Source organism: Sciurus carolinensis, chromosome 2, assembly GCF_902686445.1.
Source record: "Sciurus carolinensis chromosome 2, mSciCar1.2, whole genome shotgun sequence".
In the NCBI taxonomy this organism is placed as follows: Eukaryota; Metazoa; Chordata; class Mammalia; order Rodentia; family Sciuridae; genus Sciurus; species Sciurus carolinensis.
Window position 1 is genome coordinate 89102040 of NC_062214.1, and position 17665 is coordinate 89119704.

At 47.9% G+C, this 17665-nt stretch overlaps 1 protein-coding gene across 10 annotated transcripts in view; it reads left to right on the top strand.

Moving 5' to 3' along the window:
- Megf11 (multiple EGF like domains 11) overlaps positions 1–17665 on the top strand; it is a 325247-nt gene that overhangs the window by 303044 nt on the left and 4538 nt on the right. For 5 of the 10 annotated variants that reach the window (XM_047538427.1, XM_047538431.1, XM_047538428.1 and 2 more), the window contains 10 exons: positions 605–733; positions 1744–1872; positions 2343–2471; positions 3020–3148; positions 4559–4795; positions 6280–6398; positions 8706–8772; positions 9385–9486; positions 11940–11996; positions 17301–17507. In XM_047538427.1, coding sequence (XP_047394383.1) covers positions 605–733; positions 1744–1872; positions 2343–2471; positions 3020–3148; positions 4559–4795; positions 6280–6398; positions 8706–8772; positions 9385–9486; positions 11940–11996; positions 17301–17507 — 1305 coding nt within the window. Of the gene's footprint in view, positions 1–604; positions 734–1743; positions 1873–2342; positions 2472–3019; positions 3149–4558; positions 4796–6279; positions 6399–8705; positions 8773–9384; positions 9487–11939; positions 11997–17300; positions 17508–17665 lie in introns of those variants that run through there. The other 5 variants (XM_047538432.1, XM_047538433.1, XM_047538436.1 and 2 more) reach the window with 4 other exon arrangements.

The following is a 17665-nucleotide window of genomic DNA, read 5'->3' on the forward strand; positions in this document are numbered from 1 at the left end:
TGACAAAACAGTAATGCCATGGAGTGCAGAGGCAAACAGGGCCTTTGGGCCCAGAGAGCTTTCCTGAGGAGGACACTAGGCCGAAGCTTGAGGAACAGGTTAGAGGACAGGTGCACAGGGACAGACAGTAGGGCCAGTCCTCCAGCAGGCAAACTACAGACAGACCTGCCACACTGCATTTGTCCCTCTCCTTCCAGCTATAAGCATCCTCTGTCCCCGAGGCTAGGGGATTGGTGATGCAAAGCTGCAGGCTTCAGGCTGGGGAGCAGCTCAGGGAGCACCAGACCGAGTCCAGAGAGCTAAAGCTCAGCCTCACCACTTCCTGACTGTGAGACCTAAGTCAAGTGATTCTACCTCTGTGGCCTCAGCCTGTCCCTATCAAAAGGGATAACAGAGCCTTCTGAAGATGGAAACCCATGAGAGGAAACCCGCTTATGTACAAATAGAGAAGGGTGATGGGGGTGCCGAGGGCGGGTAATTCCCATCCAGATCCATGACCTGGGATGGTCATGGCTGTGGCCCAGGAATCTCTGGGGATGCAGCTGTGGGTGGTGGTCTTAGGAGTGTGGGAGAGGACAGGTGTCAGGCTGCCCTGTGCCCACAGTATGTGCTGGAGGGCACTTTGGGCAGGACTGTGCCCAGCTCTGCTCCTGTGCCAACAATGGGACCTGCAGCCCCATCGATGGCTCCTGCCAGTGTTTTCCTGGATGGATTGGCAAGGACTGCTCACAAGGTAAGCTGTGGCCCCGTCCCAGGAATTTCCCCCTCTAGGGTCAGTCCCTGAAACTTCCTTTATTGCCAAGAACCTCTCTGCTCTAGCACCTCCACCTTCAGGGACAAAATCTCCTTCTGTAGATAGGAACATGCACCTGAGTCCCACTTAGCTCTATAGCTAACATGAGAAATTACTAGGATGGACAAGTAATATTTTAATTGCTGGTATTAAAGATATTGATATTGTTGACAATACCACTAATGCTATTAATTTTGAGAGTTAATACTCCATTAGCACCTGTGTGAGGGGCAGCCCCTGCGTTTGGTTGGGGAAGAGAGGACAAGGACTGGCATGCTTCTGTGGGGCCAATATGGTGTTCTGGGTACCACAAGCCTGGACAGGGCACTATAGAGGCTGTTCATGTAAGGTGCACCTAGTCTGACTCAAAGGTAACATCCCCTCTCCAGGGGACCCCCAATCTAAGGACAGAGACCCAGCCCCTGCCCTTTGGAGCTCCTCCTCTGATGGATGAGATCAAGCCAGTAGCCATAAGTGGTCCCAGTTAGATGGTGTGACCTGAGGGAATTCCATTCTCTTCAGACCGCTCAGGCTCCTTCCTGAGCTCACCAGCCAAAAAAGGAGAGACAGGCCCTGCCCTGGGCAAGTCCCCACCCTCACCAGGAAGGTAGTATACATAGTATACACACTGTAAGCCCCAGTGTTTACTCACGTGCTTCAAATCAGTCAGCCCCTAGAAAGGGGATGCCCAGGAGCCCTCGGAGCCATGCTGAGTCAAGCACTGAGGACCAGGAGAGTGGGCAGAGAATGTGGGTTCAGTGAAAATCCTGGGTGACTAGGCTAAGAAGTGAGTTGAGGCAATCTGGGAACAGTGCATCACACCCAAAGCCAAGAAATGTCACCCGGCTCCACCCTGGCCTCTTGGCTCTGACATGTGCTCCCCTTCCTCTCCCTTTCCATCTGCCCCTCTCTGCCTTGCCCTCACCCTCTGCATCCCACCCACCCCCCAGCTTGCCCACCTGGGTTCTGGGGCTCTGCCTGCTTCCACACATGCAGCTGCCACAACGGGGCGAGCTGCAGCGCTGAGGACGGGGCCTGCCACTGCACTCCGGGCTGGACCGGACTCTTCTGCACACAGCGTAAGCCCCGCCTCCTGGCCTCCCAGCCTCCCAGCAACTCCCAATCCCATGCTGCGGCCTACTGGCCACCGTGAGCATAGTCCAGGACTGAACAGAGGGAGGGAAGAAGCTGGCCCCAGGGCCTAAATGGACTGGGGTTCACAGGCCCAAAGTCCTGGAAGGTCAGGGCTATCGTACCCCAGCAGTCACAAAGACCAAACCCTCCTTAGACAATGGAGTGGAGCAGCCTATGGCTACAACAAGGAGATCTGAGCCTGGCCTCTGATTCCAAGGCCCCTTTGAAGGAAGGACTACCCAGTCCCACTTCTGTCCCTTGAGAGTGGAGCATGTGGAGATGGTGCTGGTCTAGGGTCTCACTAGTCTACCCTGTGCTCCATGAAAGAGGAGGCTTCAGGTCTGGTCCCAGCTGCACCTCTGCAGTTGTCCTGACTCTGCAGAAACTCCTGTGACCAGAGGTCTTGTTTCTCCAGGTTGCCCAGCAGCATTTTTTGGGAAAGATTGTGGACGTGTTTGCCAGTGTCAGAATGGCGCCAGCTGTGACCACATTAGTGGCAAGTGCACCTGCCGTACAGGCTTCACTGGGCAACACTGTGAGCAGAGTAAGCCACCCCACCCTGATCCTGGGTGTCAGTGCCAGGTCCCAGCCTCCTACAGGGGAAGCATCCTCCTCCAAGGTCCACTCATTCAGGGTTCTGCTCTCCCTGCTAAGGCTTTTGGGGTAACTCCTAAGAAAAAAGGCCAAAGGTCATACCTACACTATGCTTGAAGAGTTTCTTCCTCCATTTCCAGGGGGAGGGCATTGGGAGCCTGAAGGGCAATAAGGGACTAGAGAAAGGCAGGATCTTCTTGGTTTTTCTTTGAAGCCCTTATGGCACCCAGCTCAGGGCCTGGCACATGGACAGGGCCCCTTAAATGTGTTGCATGAAGAAGTAGAGTGAGTGGGTCCTGCCCCGTATCCCCCCACTCAGGACTAAAAGTGCTCTGTCCACCCCCAATATCTAAACAAAACACAATGGGAGCCACAGTTAAACAGGCTTCACTCTGCATGAGATAGAACTAGCCTGTTGCTCTAGGTGCCCCCTGTGGAATGGGAGGGGTGGGGAGTGGCTGCATCTCACTGTCTACCCACATTCTTCACGCCATGCAGGATGTGCCCCAGGAACCTTTGGCTACGGGTGTCAGCAGCTCTGTGAGTGTATGAACAATGCCACCTGTGACCACGTCACTGGCACCTGCTATTGCAGCCCTGGATTCAAAGGAATCAGATGTGACCAAGGTAATGCACAGGTGAAAGGGTGTATGAGCAGGGACTATATGGAGTCTCCATGGAGTTCCAGCTGGACTAGCTGGTGTTTTTAAAGGATACTTCCCTTTACTCACATTTGGGAGGAGAGTGGAGGCAGACATCAGTAGGTAGACTCGGTTTCTCTCTGCTCATCTTTGGCAAGTTTCTTATGAACCAAACAAGGGTAACCACAAGCCAGTGTTATGGAGAGGCCGCCAGACCAAGTCAGAATATCTACAAAGTTCTAGTTTTGCCATTACCTGCCAGGTGTCCTTAGGTAGGTCATTTGTTTTTGCTGAGCCTGTATGCCACATGCAAAGTGGGAAGAGACTTGTCTTGCCCCATGACACAATATTCCTCTGGAGGCCAAGGGGCGCCACCTTGGCTCCGGGTCTATAGTCAGATGACACCTCATGGTGCAGCTGACAGGATCAAGTTGAGACACTAAGCAAAGGACTCAGCAAACACCTAGCACATGTGAGCACTCCACACATGGTGGCTTAATGTACATAAAACCTTTTATAAAGTGCTGCAAACCTATAAGGGATTATATGATTGTTGGTTTAGTAGATGGGGGAGGAGAACAGGCTCTCAATTACCTGCATTACAGAAAAGGGGCCAGAAGCCATGTTTCCACTGCCATCTGAGGATATATCATTGAGAAGAATAATGCAGCACACATTCCTCCCTGGTAAGGTCAGCCAGCTCTGTTCAGTAAGCAGCCACAGCCAAGGAGGGGTCTAGATGCTGCTGGGAGGCAGGATGGCACCCCCCAGACTGAGCCATCAGCACGGAGTGGGGCAAACCACACACATATCTGAGAGGCATCTTGTGAGCAGTAATCCCAGGCACATAGGCGCAGTGCTCCCGGTTTTCATTGCTGGGTGCTCACAACCCCTTGGGGAAGGTGAGATTATTGTCCCTTGTTACAAGCGAGCCAACTGTGGGCTATGTCACAAAGTCACAAAGCTGGTGAGCAGGGAAAGGAGCTGAGTCCAGTTTTTCCTGACTGCCAATTACTGGTTGTTTGATGTTGGGCAAACTGACTAACCTTCTGGTGACTCACTTTTTCATCAGTGGAAAGGGATGAAATACTCCCTTTTTCATAGGGCTGCCACAAAGGTTAAATGGGTAACTCTAACTCATTTTTGGAACAGAATAAAATACTCAATAAACATTATTTTGTTTCACAACCACACACAGTTACATTTGCTCCTTGTCATGACCCTGGACTCTGTCACGTTTTAGGAGGTTGAAGAAACTGAGGAACTGAGGGTGGGGTCACAAAGGGATTAAAAAGGGCCCACACCAGCACCAGGTCTCCTACCACTAGAGGGCTAAAGGAGTCTGGGAGATCTGAAGAGCATGCAGGACCAGCTCAGGCCCTTCCTCTGCCCACAGCTGCCCTCATGATGGAAGAGCTGAATCCCTACACCAAGATCAGCCCAGCTCTGGGTGCAGAGCGGCACTCAGTGGGTGCTGTCACAGGCATTGTCCTCCTGTTGTTCCTCATCGTGGTACTGCTGGGCTTGTTTGCCTGGCACAGGCGGCGACAGAAAGAGAAGGGCCGGGACCTGGCTCCCCGTGTCTCCTATACGCCCGCCATGAGGATGACCAGCACTGACTACTCCCTCTCAGGTAAGGGCTATGCCTGGGTATTCCCTCTTCCCCATCCACCAGGAAGCACCGCACAACATCCTTGCAGACACCTGGGTTTATTGAAGATGGTTGTGCCTGCATGGCTGGTGTTTGGGTCTGGGTGTGGTTACCCCCAGATAGGAGTGGGAAGCAGAAACCCACCTGCAAAGGTTCATGGTGTTCTAAATGGTTTAATTTCCTGGACCCCCAACTTTGAGCAGCTATGCTTGGTAGCCTCTTCCCATTTCCCCATAGCTTCATCCTAAGCTTCAGCCCTTGGGGTGACCTATACTAAGCAGTAGCTTTCCTAAGCTCTCCAGAAGAATGTCTTCCCAGCCTCATACCTGCACCCTGCATGCCAGGCCTTGGGCTCTCGTGCCCAGGCCCTGTCCATTTCAGCTTTCCTGGTGATAGCCTCAGGCCAACCTTCCCTGAGACAGGAGGGCCCTATTAGTCCAGTGGAAGAGGGTGACACCTGACTTGGGAGACATCTGAGGGTTTGGACAATGTCCCTCTGACAGGCACATCAGAGCCCAGTCTGTTCACTGATGTGGTAACAACTCCAATGGGCATTCTCCCTCGGAGTCCAAGTCGGGCGTATGTGTGGGGATCCTGGGTCACCCTGGACAGCTGCCTTGGAGATAAGGCTTTATGCTTCATATTTAGCTAAACTTTAGAAGCTAAAATGCTCTGAAAATGCTTATAACCCTCAGGAGAGGTTGGGCCTGACTGGGTGAGCACAGGATGATGGCTCACTGCAGCTGCCTCAACGGCTTATGGCTGACCTACAGCCTCCTGCACCTTGTACTTACAGAACCCAGAACTTCAGCTATTCCTGCTGTCACCTGCTATATGCCAGCTTCAAGCTAGGGGCTTCAGAATAGACAGGTGGCCCAGGTGCAGCCCCTGCCTTCAAAGAGCTCCTAGCCTGCGTGCTTCAGCCAACGTCAACATCATCTGATGAATGCCCAAGCCCACAGAGATTTGGGGGTTTTCTTCTCTGACCATAATGAGCAAGACTGGCTGGGTTTTCCCATACCATTCCCCTGGAATTCCCCAGCCCTGTGGAAAGGTCATGGAATCCTCCAGAGAAAAGAGCTGGGGACAAGAGGAATGGGCTTCTCTTTATGGAGTTTGACCCTAGGGGAAGGAAGGAAAAGGTCAGCCCAGTCCTAAATAGCAACTCAGGGACATGTGAGACCATCAGGGCCAACATTCCACAACAGGCTCCAGCTGATAGTGCTACCGTCTACACACTGGTGAGCCTGACTTGCATCCTGCAAGCTGCAGAAGGGCTGACATGAGGGAGGTGGCAAACTAGGCTCTCCAGATTTTCACAGGGTAGTGGATACCAGGAAGCTGGGGGAGGGAGAATCTCTCACTTTGCTGGGCACTCTCAAGGCTGCCCAGCCCAAGCATTACTTTTGGGATGTAATGCCAGGGGAAGGTATGTGATGGAATATGGCACCTTGTTCTCTTCCCAGATTTGTCTCAAAGTAGCAGCCATGCCCAGTGCTTTTCCAATTCCAGCTACCACGCACTGGCGTGCGGGGGGCCTGCCACCAGCCAGGCCAGCACTCTGGACAGGAACAGCCCCACCAAGGTACCGGGCCCCTAACTCCTCAGCCCCCATCCACTGTTCTCTCATTTAGTCTTCACCTCTGCCCATGTGGAGGGTCCACATGGAACCAACTCATTAAGAGCAGCCTTGGTATTCGTGGTACATGTAAACACTGAATCATGTAATGAGACCATGCATGTGGAGCCAAGTGCCCTGTAACTAGCAGGCATCACATGTAACCAACTCCAGCATCACTCCATGTAACACCCTGTACCCTGTGTGTAACCAATTGGTGTCAAGTCGTGTAATCATCATATGTAGCTTTCTTGTCACTCATAACCATGTATATTCCATATAGCCATTTTTGTCAAAATCAATACACAATCAAAACACTATAATACCTACCACATACCACTACAGAGGGTTAGCAATACCATGTGTGCAACCAGCACAATATACCATTACTCAGGTAACCACTCAATGTCTTTGGAATTTGGACATACCATCTCATCAGTACACACCCATTTGTTGCAATCTGAACCAACATAAGAGATGTGTAAATCAAACATCAGCCAAAGGCAGTGTTCACATAACAGGGAGTTGGGCAGATATGCACTCTCCTGGACTGGGCCTTTTCTGACAGCTCCCAGCAAAACCCTGGCCAATGGCACATCAAGATGTTCTTAGTCACAGGCCTTTGGGCAGGGCTGTCCCAGCACATCTGTTTATAGATAATATGTAGTGTGCCCCCTTAATGTGCTAGTATGTGACCAGGCACTGGGAGAGAGAAATGAGGACAAAATGGCCCCAAGGACAAGGTGTGATGGGTTCATGCTACATACCTCCTGACACTGACCTATGCATGTGCCCACACATGCATGTACACACACACACACACACACACACACACACACACACACACACACACAACCAGCAGGGCCATTTGGAGAAGTGAGCAATCCTAGGACTCCTGTCTTCCTGTAACAACCATCCTGGGGCAGGAGCATAGCTTTCATATTCCAGGCCACTGACCTGGAGCTCGAGGAATCCCACCTCCTTGTCTGCCCTGTGGAGAATGACCACCAGTCCACAGACTGAGAGTACTGGAGCCCAAACCCAACAGCAATGGTAATAAAGACTGTACAGCCTCAAGCAACCACAGTCAAGGCAACATCCTCTAACCACTCTCAGTCTGTTTTCCTATAAACAGGAGAGCTGTGTGTGGGGTGCCTAGAGGCCCACTGGTAAAGTCTGGCCATCAACCCCATACACAGTCCAATCTACCAGTTTGACCACTTTCTGTATGTCCCTTTTGCTCAGACCCCTGTTCCCAGCTTTAGCTTTAGACTTGTTTGAAGACCTGGGAGCTAGAGAAGACAATTTTCAGTTTCCCAGTAGTAGACCTTGATTAACTACAGTTACATTACCAAGACTGCAGCAAGCTAGAGGCAGAGGACACCAGGAATGAGAGACAATGGCTCCTGTAGCCATGTTATTCTTGGTTTCAATTTACAGAGAAGCACCTTTCAGTAGGGGGCCAAAGTTACTGCAGAGTACCCTACTTGGTGACCCTCTGGCTCATCTCGCCTCACCCTAGAGAGCTTCTACATGACCAAAGATCCTTCAATCTGGCAGACAGGGTATCTGCAGCAGAGGCAGCAAGCTACGGCAACATGGAAAGGTCACTGGACTGGGAGCTGAGATCAGAGTTCTAGACTCAGCTCTGCCACTGACTCCTTGTGTGTCCACGAGCAAAGCTCAAAGCCAGAACTCAAGTCCCCATGTGTGAAATGAGGATAACATCCTTGCCTCATATGAAGGACAGCTGTGAGGTGCAGAGAGAAGGACTGTACCTAAGCCTCAAGACTTCCTGCCCTGAGACTTTCCCTTGGTCACATGAAAGGGAGACTCACTTGGCCCAGGTCAGGTGGCAGGCACTGTGGGCAGCTTTGACACCTACTCTGTGCTGGCAGTGGCCTCATGTTATAGCTGAGGCACTTCCAGAGCCCCTCTCCTGCAGCTGAACCCCACCACTGAAAGGGGCAGCTTGCTTCAGGTCTTCTTGGCCATTGGGAGGCCCTGCTCCTGCCCCCCACCTTGCCACAAGGGGCCTGGGAACCCTATAACTTCAACCTGACAGTGTGGATGGGGTATGTTGTGCTTCCATTGGCCTCAATCACAATATGGTGACCCAAGCCCCTATTTTCGTTCTCATGGGCCATCTAGTGCTTCCCTCCCCTCAATGTCCAGAGTCATCACAGGAGGGTGCGCTGAGGCTGAACCAAGAGATGGCTGGGGAGGGCACCTGGGGGAACTAGCTATTAACTGGCTCTCCTACTCTCCAAACAGCTCAGTAACAAGTCCCTTGACAGAGACACAACAAGCTGGACCCCCTACAGCTATGTGAACGTGTTAGGTCAGTAGTGGTTTCAGTCTGGTCCCCCTCATTGTAACCCACCTTATTCTTCTCCCATATTGAAAGGGGCCCTATCCCAGCTCTAAGGGAGAGGGTTGTGAGTCCTGAGCATGGTTTGCCCCAGGGAAGAGGGGAGCAAGAAGAAACCCAAGCCCCTATTTTGATTCTTAGAAGCAAATGAAGCCCAGGACCCCTTTCATTTCTATAACAGATTATAAGGAGTGGGTGGCTACGACTCAGGGACCACAAGGGAGACAGCTAGGGCTGGAATATGGGAATTCTAGATGGAAGCAAAAGAAGTGCTCACCATCTGGGAAAAGAACCTTTGTCTGACCCAGGTCCTACCAAAGTGCCCCTTTCAAGGGCTTCCTTCCCCTGCGCTGGTATGGGGTGGAAGTGGGAGGTGTGGGGGAAACAAGGCAGATGGCCTTGGCTCTAGCAGATGTCCCTTGCTCCACCAGCCCTGGCCCCTTTGGACTTTACACATAGAGGCCTTGATTCCTTCTAGGCTGTTCCACCCTGACCCTTGCCCTCTCAGCTATCTCCCACCCCCTTTTCCTACCATACCAGGCCCCAGAAATAATGGCTCCTCCCTGTCATTCCTCTCACTAGACTCCCATTTCCAGATCAGTGCCCTGGAGGCCAGGTACCCGCCCGAGGACTTCTACATTGAACTTAGACACCTCAGCCGCCCCGCTGAGCCACACTCACCAGGTCAGATGCCCCAGCCTACCCTCCACCCTCTCAGACCAGACCCAGCCTCTGCCCTACTCCCCATCCCTATCTGAGCCACTCCTACATCCCCAGAAGTCTTGTTGTAGAACCTGCCCCTCTTTCACAACGTTATTTGCCTACTAACCCAATGCCCAACCCTAAGGAGGTAATCCGTCTGAATCTGTTCTCATCATGGCCAGTAGATGTGGACAAACCTGGGTTGCTTTAGGTGGAGGGGACTCACTATAACTGCACTCCCTGTAGCCCATAAAATGCAACCCTTGGGAAATGGAAAATGGCTTGGGAATGGTGGTACCTTTGGAATTCTCTAGTCCGTATTAGTGTAGGTAACAGAGTTGGTTCTCAGACCAAAAAGCCAAAAGTCCCCTACAGAGACCCCAGACCCAAGAACAGCACAATCCAAGCTTTCCCAGATCGCTGGGTAGGGTTGCTGAGCAGAGATCTGGGGAAACTGAGGAAGAATCTGTCAACCAGCGCCCTCTGTATTCACGTGTTAAGCTCAAACTTGGTAGCTTGGGAGAGATGCAAAAAGGAGATGTGGCAAGTCCTAAAATAGGAACATGGGTAGGAGTTATAGAAGCAGGCATCAAAGGAATGAGTAAAATGAATGACCAGAATATATCTTCTCTGGTCAATGTGAGTGTCTTCACAGAGTAATTTCTAGGGCACGCTGGGGCAGGGCCATAAGACACTGGGCAACTCTGGGCCCAAGCTCAGGTTCCAGCTGACTTTAGGAGCTCAAGGGACATCACAACTCTACCACTTCTGCAGGTCCCTGGGGCTGGTAGCACCAGAAGAGTGAAGGTTCTGAATTCATCTACCTATTGACCAGGCATAGGCTACAAGAACCCTATACCCACACCCAGAAGGTTATGTTTTTGACTATGGGTCTCCTTGACAGTAGCTAGGACATTCAATAACTGTACCAACTACACCTCTCTGCCAGTACACACACCACCACCACCTTGTATCTCTTTCCACGTGGGAACATCTTCTGGGCTCGTGTCAGAGTGTAACCACAGCACTACATGTTGTCATTTGGTAGTTTAGATTCAGGCAGACTGGTTGGTGGCCAATGGGAGAGAACACTTGGGGATATCTGGGCTCAAGTTGCAATTCAACTTTTCACTTGCTGGTATGGCCTTAAGCAAGTCTCTGCTACTCTTTGGGGCTCTGTTCTATAAAAAGGAAAAAAATTAACAGCCTAGTCACCCTCCTTAAGTCACAGCAAAGAAAGCTTTTGTCGGTACGAATTGCTAACCTGATACCAGAGACTTATATCGTGACTGTTGCAGTCTTGTTTCTTAAGGGTACAGGTACCTGTAGGCCTTTCAGAAGAATAGCCGACTTGAGAAAAACTTGGGCCTGGTTCTGCTGTATCACTAAGGAATGTGTGCACAACGGGCAGAGAGGCTTGAAATCCTGCAAATTCAACTTGGGAACGGCTCTGTAGAGAAGGGATCTAAACAGCAGTGGGTTAGTCTTCAGTGTCAGAAACGGGAAGAGTTAAGTGGAGTCACACTGTATTTTAGTAAGCACCTGCTGCATGCCTTATATGTCCTCAAAAGCTGGGGACAGGTGGTTTTAACTCTGAGCCACAGTTAACACTGTCTCAACTTAAAAATGCTAGACCATTTCTTTTCTGGGATCAGCAGTGACAAAGAACCCAAATATAGTCTCTAAAGCTTTATGTCCGCCTCTGACTGGGGCTCAGAACCATGTATTGTGGGAACCTAGGGAAAAACAACTGATAGCAAAAGGGAGAAGGAATTCTTGGAGCTGAAAAACACCAGCAATACTTTTCAAAAAGAAGTCTCAATTATGTACAAGTGGTCCACCACCAGAAAATGGGTACCTGAAAGAGCTGGTTCTAGATTACTGTACTTCCTATAAAGATGACTAATCAAGGACCTCAGCCACTTGTCTACCTCTCTCTGGCTCCCATCTCTCTTGGATTCAAGAGAGGACAGGCAAAACCAGAGCTGAGAGAGGTGAGAAACACTGTCTCCAACACATTCCAAAATCCAACAGAAAGGAAATTTGGATTATCTTACATCCTTCCCTCAAGCTAAAAGCTGGTTCTGCTTCGCTTTTATCCTGTATCTTTGGAGCCTGGAACTTCACCTACAGTGACTGCAGGTGGCATCGGAACTGCCTTTTATTACCTCCTGAAAGGCACTCTCCTAAGGTGAAGGTTAAAGGGAAGACTGAGTGTGCCAGGGGGCGCTATGGCACACCTCAACACCTTGAGCTTTTTAAGAATGCCTATATATGCAAGTGGTTTCAGGGTAGATTATTAAGCCCAGAGTAATTTACTACCAATAACTATTTGTTTTCTGGTTAGGGGAGAAAGGGGGGGAAAAGGTAAGAATATAAGCAGTCTAAATAAACTTCACCCCCATATTTTCTTCCCTTATACTATTTTTACACAGGTGCTTGTGGAATGGATAGACGTCAGAACACATACATTATGGACAAAGGCTTCAAAGGTAGAGTATCCAATCCTGACGTCCTATTACAAAGGGCTTAGCAAGAGAAAGTACAGATCTGAAATGACCAGGAATTCTGCCTCAGAGAAACTGCATATCTCACCCCACTCCCTTAAAACATTAAAAGACCACAGGACCTGGGGCTGCTGGGTAGCTCTGCCCAAGAGGAGAAATCATAATAATAATGAATTCATCTTTCAATTTCAGTTGCACCTGCTTAGCAAATGCTTGTGGGTTTTATATAGACGCCAACTAAATGTCTTCGGAAATGTAGAATGTCATTATCCCACCAATTAGTACCAGTTAAATTGATTATAAAATCTGAAATAAAGTCAATCTACCTGCCCCAGAGGCCTCCTGTCGTGCTGGCAAAGAACGCCACCCTGCACCTGCTGCCTTTCTGGGGCATAAGGGATGAAAATGATACCTGATGTTAATATTGTATGCACTTTACCTCAAGAGATCTCTGCTCCCAAGAGTACCCTAACACATGGGAAATGCAAGTCAGATCATCCCTCTAGGAAGTCTACAGGTAAAGCCAAAAATGAAAAGTCAAGTCCTGCCCCCGGACTAGATCCTAGGTTTAAATGTCAGAATGTGTAAAATGGGGGGGGCGGGGGGGGCGCGGCTTTGGAACTCTGTTGCTTATTAACTATGAGCTCCCCAGAGCTGTTTCCTCATCTGCAAGGTTGGGATAATTATACCTATCCTTTTGTCTGATGCTTGTCCTATTATCTAACAAGGCTATCATGAGTATCCAATAAAACCACCAATGGAAAGTATTTTTACATATTATAATCACTGTACTAATGTAATAGGGATGTGCTTCTGTCTCTGAGGTCTGTTTAAAAGAGTCTCAGCTAAACTGAAAGAGCTAATGACTGACAGTAAAGGTCCCAATGGATATCCAAAATCTAGCTGTGCACCAGGATCATCTGTAAAGTTTAATATTGCAGATACTCACATACCATCTCCGAGGCAGTAGACGAGGGGGCCCTGGACTCAGCATTTTTGATACCTCAGGGTATCCTTATGCAGATTATTATCCAACTACCATTTAGAAACCCCTGATCTAGACTGACCCAATTTCCCAAGTTACCTTTCTGACCTTTCAGACTTAGCCCCAAGACACAACCACCTCCTAACCAAGTGAGAGCTACAGCCCTGGGGAGATGGTTCCTAAAAGTATGGTGAGCAAGGGGCAGGGTGGTAATAAATTGCATGTTCTGAGGAAGAGAACAATAAGGGTGAGTGACTATCATCAGTTGTTAGGATATTCAAAGTCAAAGAGAATTGTTGAGGACAGGAGGTGTCACCCAGGCTTCAAGTCAGCTAACTGACAGTTCATCCTTGGGAGAATGACTCAAGCAATTTTTCTGAAAGTTCTGACTTAAAAGCCATCCAAATGGAAGAAAGTACCATGTCAGGGTGAGGTTGAAAAACAGAAAGGACAGAGAGCTGTCCATTCCATCACTGTGACTTTAGTTGTTTTCTCAAACAGGCATGGGGATTGGGCAGAAAGATCTCTAAGGGCCTTTTCAGCTCTGAGAAAATGCATGACTCAAATGTAAATAAGCTCAGACAGGCCCAGACGCCTAATAAATGAGAACACAACTTCCCTGTACACTTTGTCATCCTGTGCATTGTGGTTAAGGTAGTTACTTTTAGACTTAAAATCATAAATGTAAAAGCAACAGAAAGCAGTGTCTCTGCTTTGGCACCATTTCATTCCTGTTTTATGGAATCATATATCTGAGCCTCTGAAGGCACGAAAGGCCCTAGCAGGCGGGCAGCCAGATTTTGTTTCACTACTCTGGCTATAATAATCCTTTAAATTAGAGACAAAAGAACTGTGTAGGCAAATGTACCAGCAGGTGTTGGGGACCAATACATTGGAACAAGAGAACTCACAGAGAGGAAAATGAAATGTCATGGTTCAAAACTTTATAGAAATACTTACAAAAGACATGAAACAAAACCTAATTCGTTAAACCCCAAATTAACAACTAGTTTGGACCACTAATTAAATCACTTTCTAAAACTATATGGCAAAGCCAAATCAGAACTGCTAAGAACCTATGTATTCTCTGAACTCAATGGGAAAAAGTCCTTGCCTAGAAAAAACAGATTTGAGTTGTTCTCCTTGTTTGGTACCGACTAGGTCATAACACTGTTTTTTTGGATCTTGGGTTCTTCCTCTTTCAAAAGAAAGGAGTGGATTAGCACCATCTCTAAGGCCCTTTCCAGCTCTGACATTCCCAGTCTTAATTCAATCTGTGCCCACTCTTTTTCCTGTTACTTACTGAAAAAATATACCCACTTTCATCCTGGAGGTTGAAAACACTTTTACTGCTAAACACCTTTCTCTCTCCTCTTCTCCACTCCTGAGGTGACTTTGGAAAGTCATTTCCTCTCTCTGAATTTGTGCTTCCTCATAAAAAGACGTTTAGTTCAAAAGTCCCTTCTGTCTGTGACAGTACATGGCCACATGTGATTTGGGGGGGGAACGATATGGGTTAATGAGAGCAAATGCCAGGTCACTTAGTAAGACTAAGCCTTCAATCCTGATGCTAATTACAGGCCTCAGCAGAGTGACTTCTCAGAGCTTGGGCGGCCTTGCTGAAGCTTCCCCTTTCTTTGCAAAATAACCTGAAGGGCAGGGACTGGGTGGGGGTAGGGGTATAAAAGGATGAGGAAGTATCTAAGCAACTGGTTATTCTTCCCCTTACCCTGCCCTCCCTTCTTGCAAGCAGGTGGGTGACTCAGCTTGATAGTGGCTTTGTGAGGTGGAGTTTTCTAGCTTGCCTTGCCCTTTCTCATCCTCTGATTCTCAGCAGAGATGGAATAATACCCAACACACACTCTCCCCACCACCCCCATACATTTCTACATCCCTTGTCTTTGCCTCTGGCCCTCGTATGGAAGATACCTCTATCTGAGCCTAATCCCTTCCCACCAACCCCAATTTCTCTTTTATCCATTTAAGTACATATCCTGCTCCAAAGCAATCAATATATTCCCCAAATCTTGAAAGCAGTCCTGACTTTCTAATGAAAATGAGGAGTAACCACTGGCTGGCTGGTCTCTTTTAGGCACTGAACTAGAGTTTTAAGGGTCCCCCACTACCATAACTTGGTCATGGGATACCCACAGGAGGCATCAAGCTTACAGCTTAGTCTTTTTCTCTCAGCAGGGTTTAGCAACACAGTTTAAAGGTATTCCTTGTCCAGGGTAAGGTAAAGCAGCTGCAGATATCTTACAATTAGAGATGAGGATAGATATGTGAGATTGGGCAGGTCTTGATCTAGGACCCACAATCATCTCTCTCCAAGTGATCCTCCCACCAGCACTTGGGCCTATTGGGCCTATTCCAGTCTTCCTTTAATCCTTGCCTTGAGACTGCTCATTGTATTGCAAGAATGTTTTCTCCTTCTCTCTGGGGTCATATACTATAAAGAGGTCTAAGACCAGGCCAAAACATCCCTCCCTAGTTGCTGGAAAGTGCTCCGAGTCTGGCTCTACAACTTGTCTGCTACTGAAACAGTGTGAGCCTGGGGAAGTCAATTCCTTGCTGTAAGTCTCAATGTCATCTTGGGCAGTTGAGCAGAGGAAGAAGTAAATAATTATCACTCTACCTGTGGAGTGTAGTACCTGTATCATAGAGCAATGTGAACACTTGCAGGAACTATTGCATGAAATGTACTTCTGCACAAGATTGAGGAAATGTTACCTGCTAAAACAAATAATAGCAGACCAGATGTCTAAATTAACAGGAAAAAATCCCATCCCAACCAATTACCTGTCATGAAAGAAAAGACTACTCATGATAGTACACATCCCACCTTCTTCTGCCACATGGGAGTGCTCTGTTCTCACTGGTCCAAGGCACATCTAGCTATCCCTCAAGTTACATCACTTTCACTTTTAAAATTTTTTAAATATTTTTTAATATCTTTTTAGTTGTAGATAGACACAATACCTTTATTTTATTTATTCATTTATTTATATGTGGTGCTGAGGATGGAACCCAGTGCCTCACACATGCTAGGCAAGTGCTCTTCCACTGAGCTACAACCCCAGACCATCACTTTCAACATTTTCAATAATCTCAAGCTAGAGACAGAAAGCACAGATAAACAGCAGCCTAAAATGCAAATTGTGGGATTCTAGTGAAAGATTATCCAAGAATTTCACTGTCTACTATCTTTCACAGAAACTCAGCCCTGAAAGTTCTCTTACATCACTCTTTAGCATTAAGGACCTGTGACTCAGTATTTGTTTCTAGACTCCTCATCCGCCAAAGCCTTGCATATGAGGGTCAGAGCTGTCAAATTACATAGTCTACTGTTTTTTCCAGGCAAGTCCTGCCTCACTTGTGATTATCTGCAGTAGATAGTAATCTTCCCAAAAGAGAAGCAGTTGAAGGAGGAAATCCCCTTTTCCCTCTGTGACTCCAAGTCATTAAAGGACCTTAGAGACTTCCTCCAGTGGAGCTACAATTCCCTTGTGTCATAACTGAAAGCCAGTCTGCAAGTACCCTGAAGTCTTGGGATGATGCAACTGAGAGGCAGCAGGAGAGTCAGCACTAATTCCAGTCTCAGAGAAGGAAACTGCTGAAATAGGTTTCAGCATTCATGAGAACTGGGGAAAGTAACCCTGGAAGATACAGTGCAAGCTTGCTAGAAAACAGAAACTTCCCAAAGTCTTTTTTGAGAGGTACTTCTTATACTTATCTGCCCAGCTCTATAATCAGGAGCTCCTGGAAGGCAGGAGCTAGTTTGCCACCTAAAGGTTGCTAAATTGCTGACACTTGTGCTAAAACACATTTGTATGCTTCTTCTGAACTGAAGTTTCATAGTTATCAAAAAGAATTCAGAAGAATGATATTACAGAAAACACACAGGCCAAGAGTGCTAAGGCATGGATTCAAGTCTTAACACTGCCGTTTTCTAGTTGTGTGACTTCTGGGTATTCATTCCATAAAATGCAAAATATTACTTCTAAAAACTATATGTAAAAACATATTACAGGTATCTTGAATTAATATCTACTAAAAACAAATACTTTCCTAACCTAACCAAATACTTTCCTAACCTCCAAAAATGTAAGTTTCTTTGAGAAAGAACTCTGCCTACCCAGGAAAGCATACCTCAAGACATTTAATAAGTAAATAAATCTTCAATTACCATAGGTTTTTCTAGTCTCAGGTCCTGATAGTGGATAAACTCAGCTGTAGTCTGTTTCTGGTTTTTATATAAAGACTTATATCCTTGTTCATCCTAAGAAATCTCTCTTGCTTTGCAGATTACATGAAAGAATCCGTGTGCAGTTCTAGTACCTGTTCCTTGAATAGCAGTGAAAACCCTTATGCCACAATTAAGGACCCACCCATCCTCACCTGCAAGCTTCCAGAAAGCAGCTATGTAGAAATGAAGTCACCTGTGCACAGGGGGTCTCTGTACACAGATGTGCCAACCTTGTCGACATCTAATAAAAATATATATGAAGTTGGTAGGTGTCTCAAATAAGTAACTTAGTGAAATCAGGGCTGTAGTGCAGAATCAAGTAAAAACAAACCCTCTCTACTCACCCTGCCTTGACAACACGCCATTCCTTTGGTTGCTTTTTAAGGAATCCAAAGTCAACCCAGGACTGCCCTCTCCTCTAAC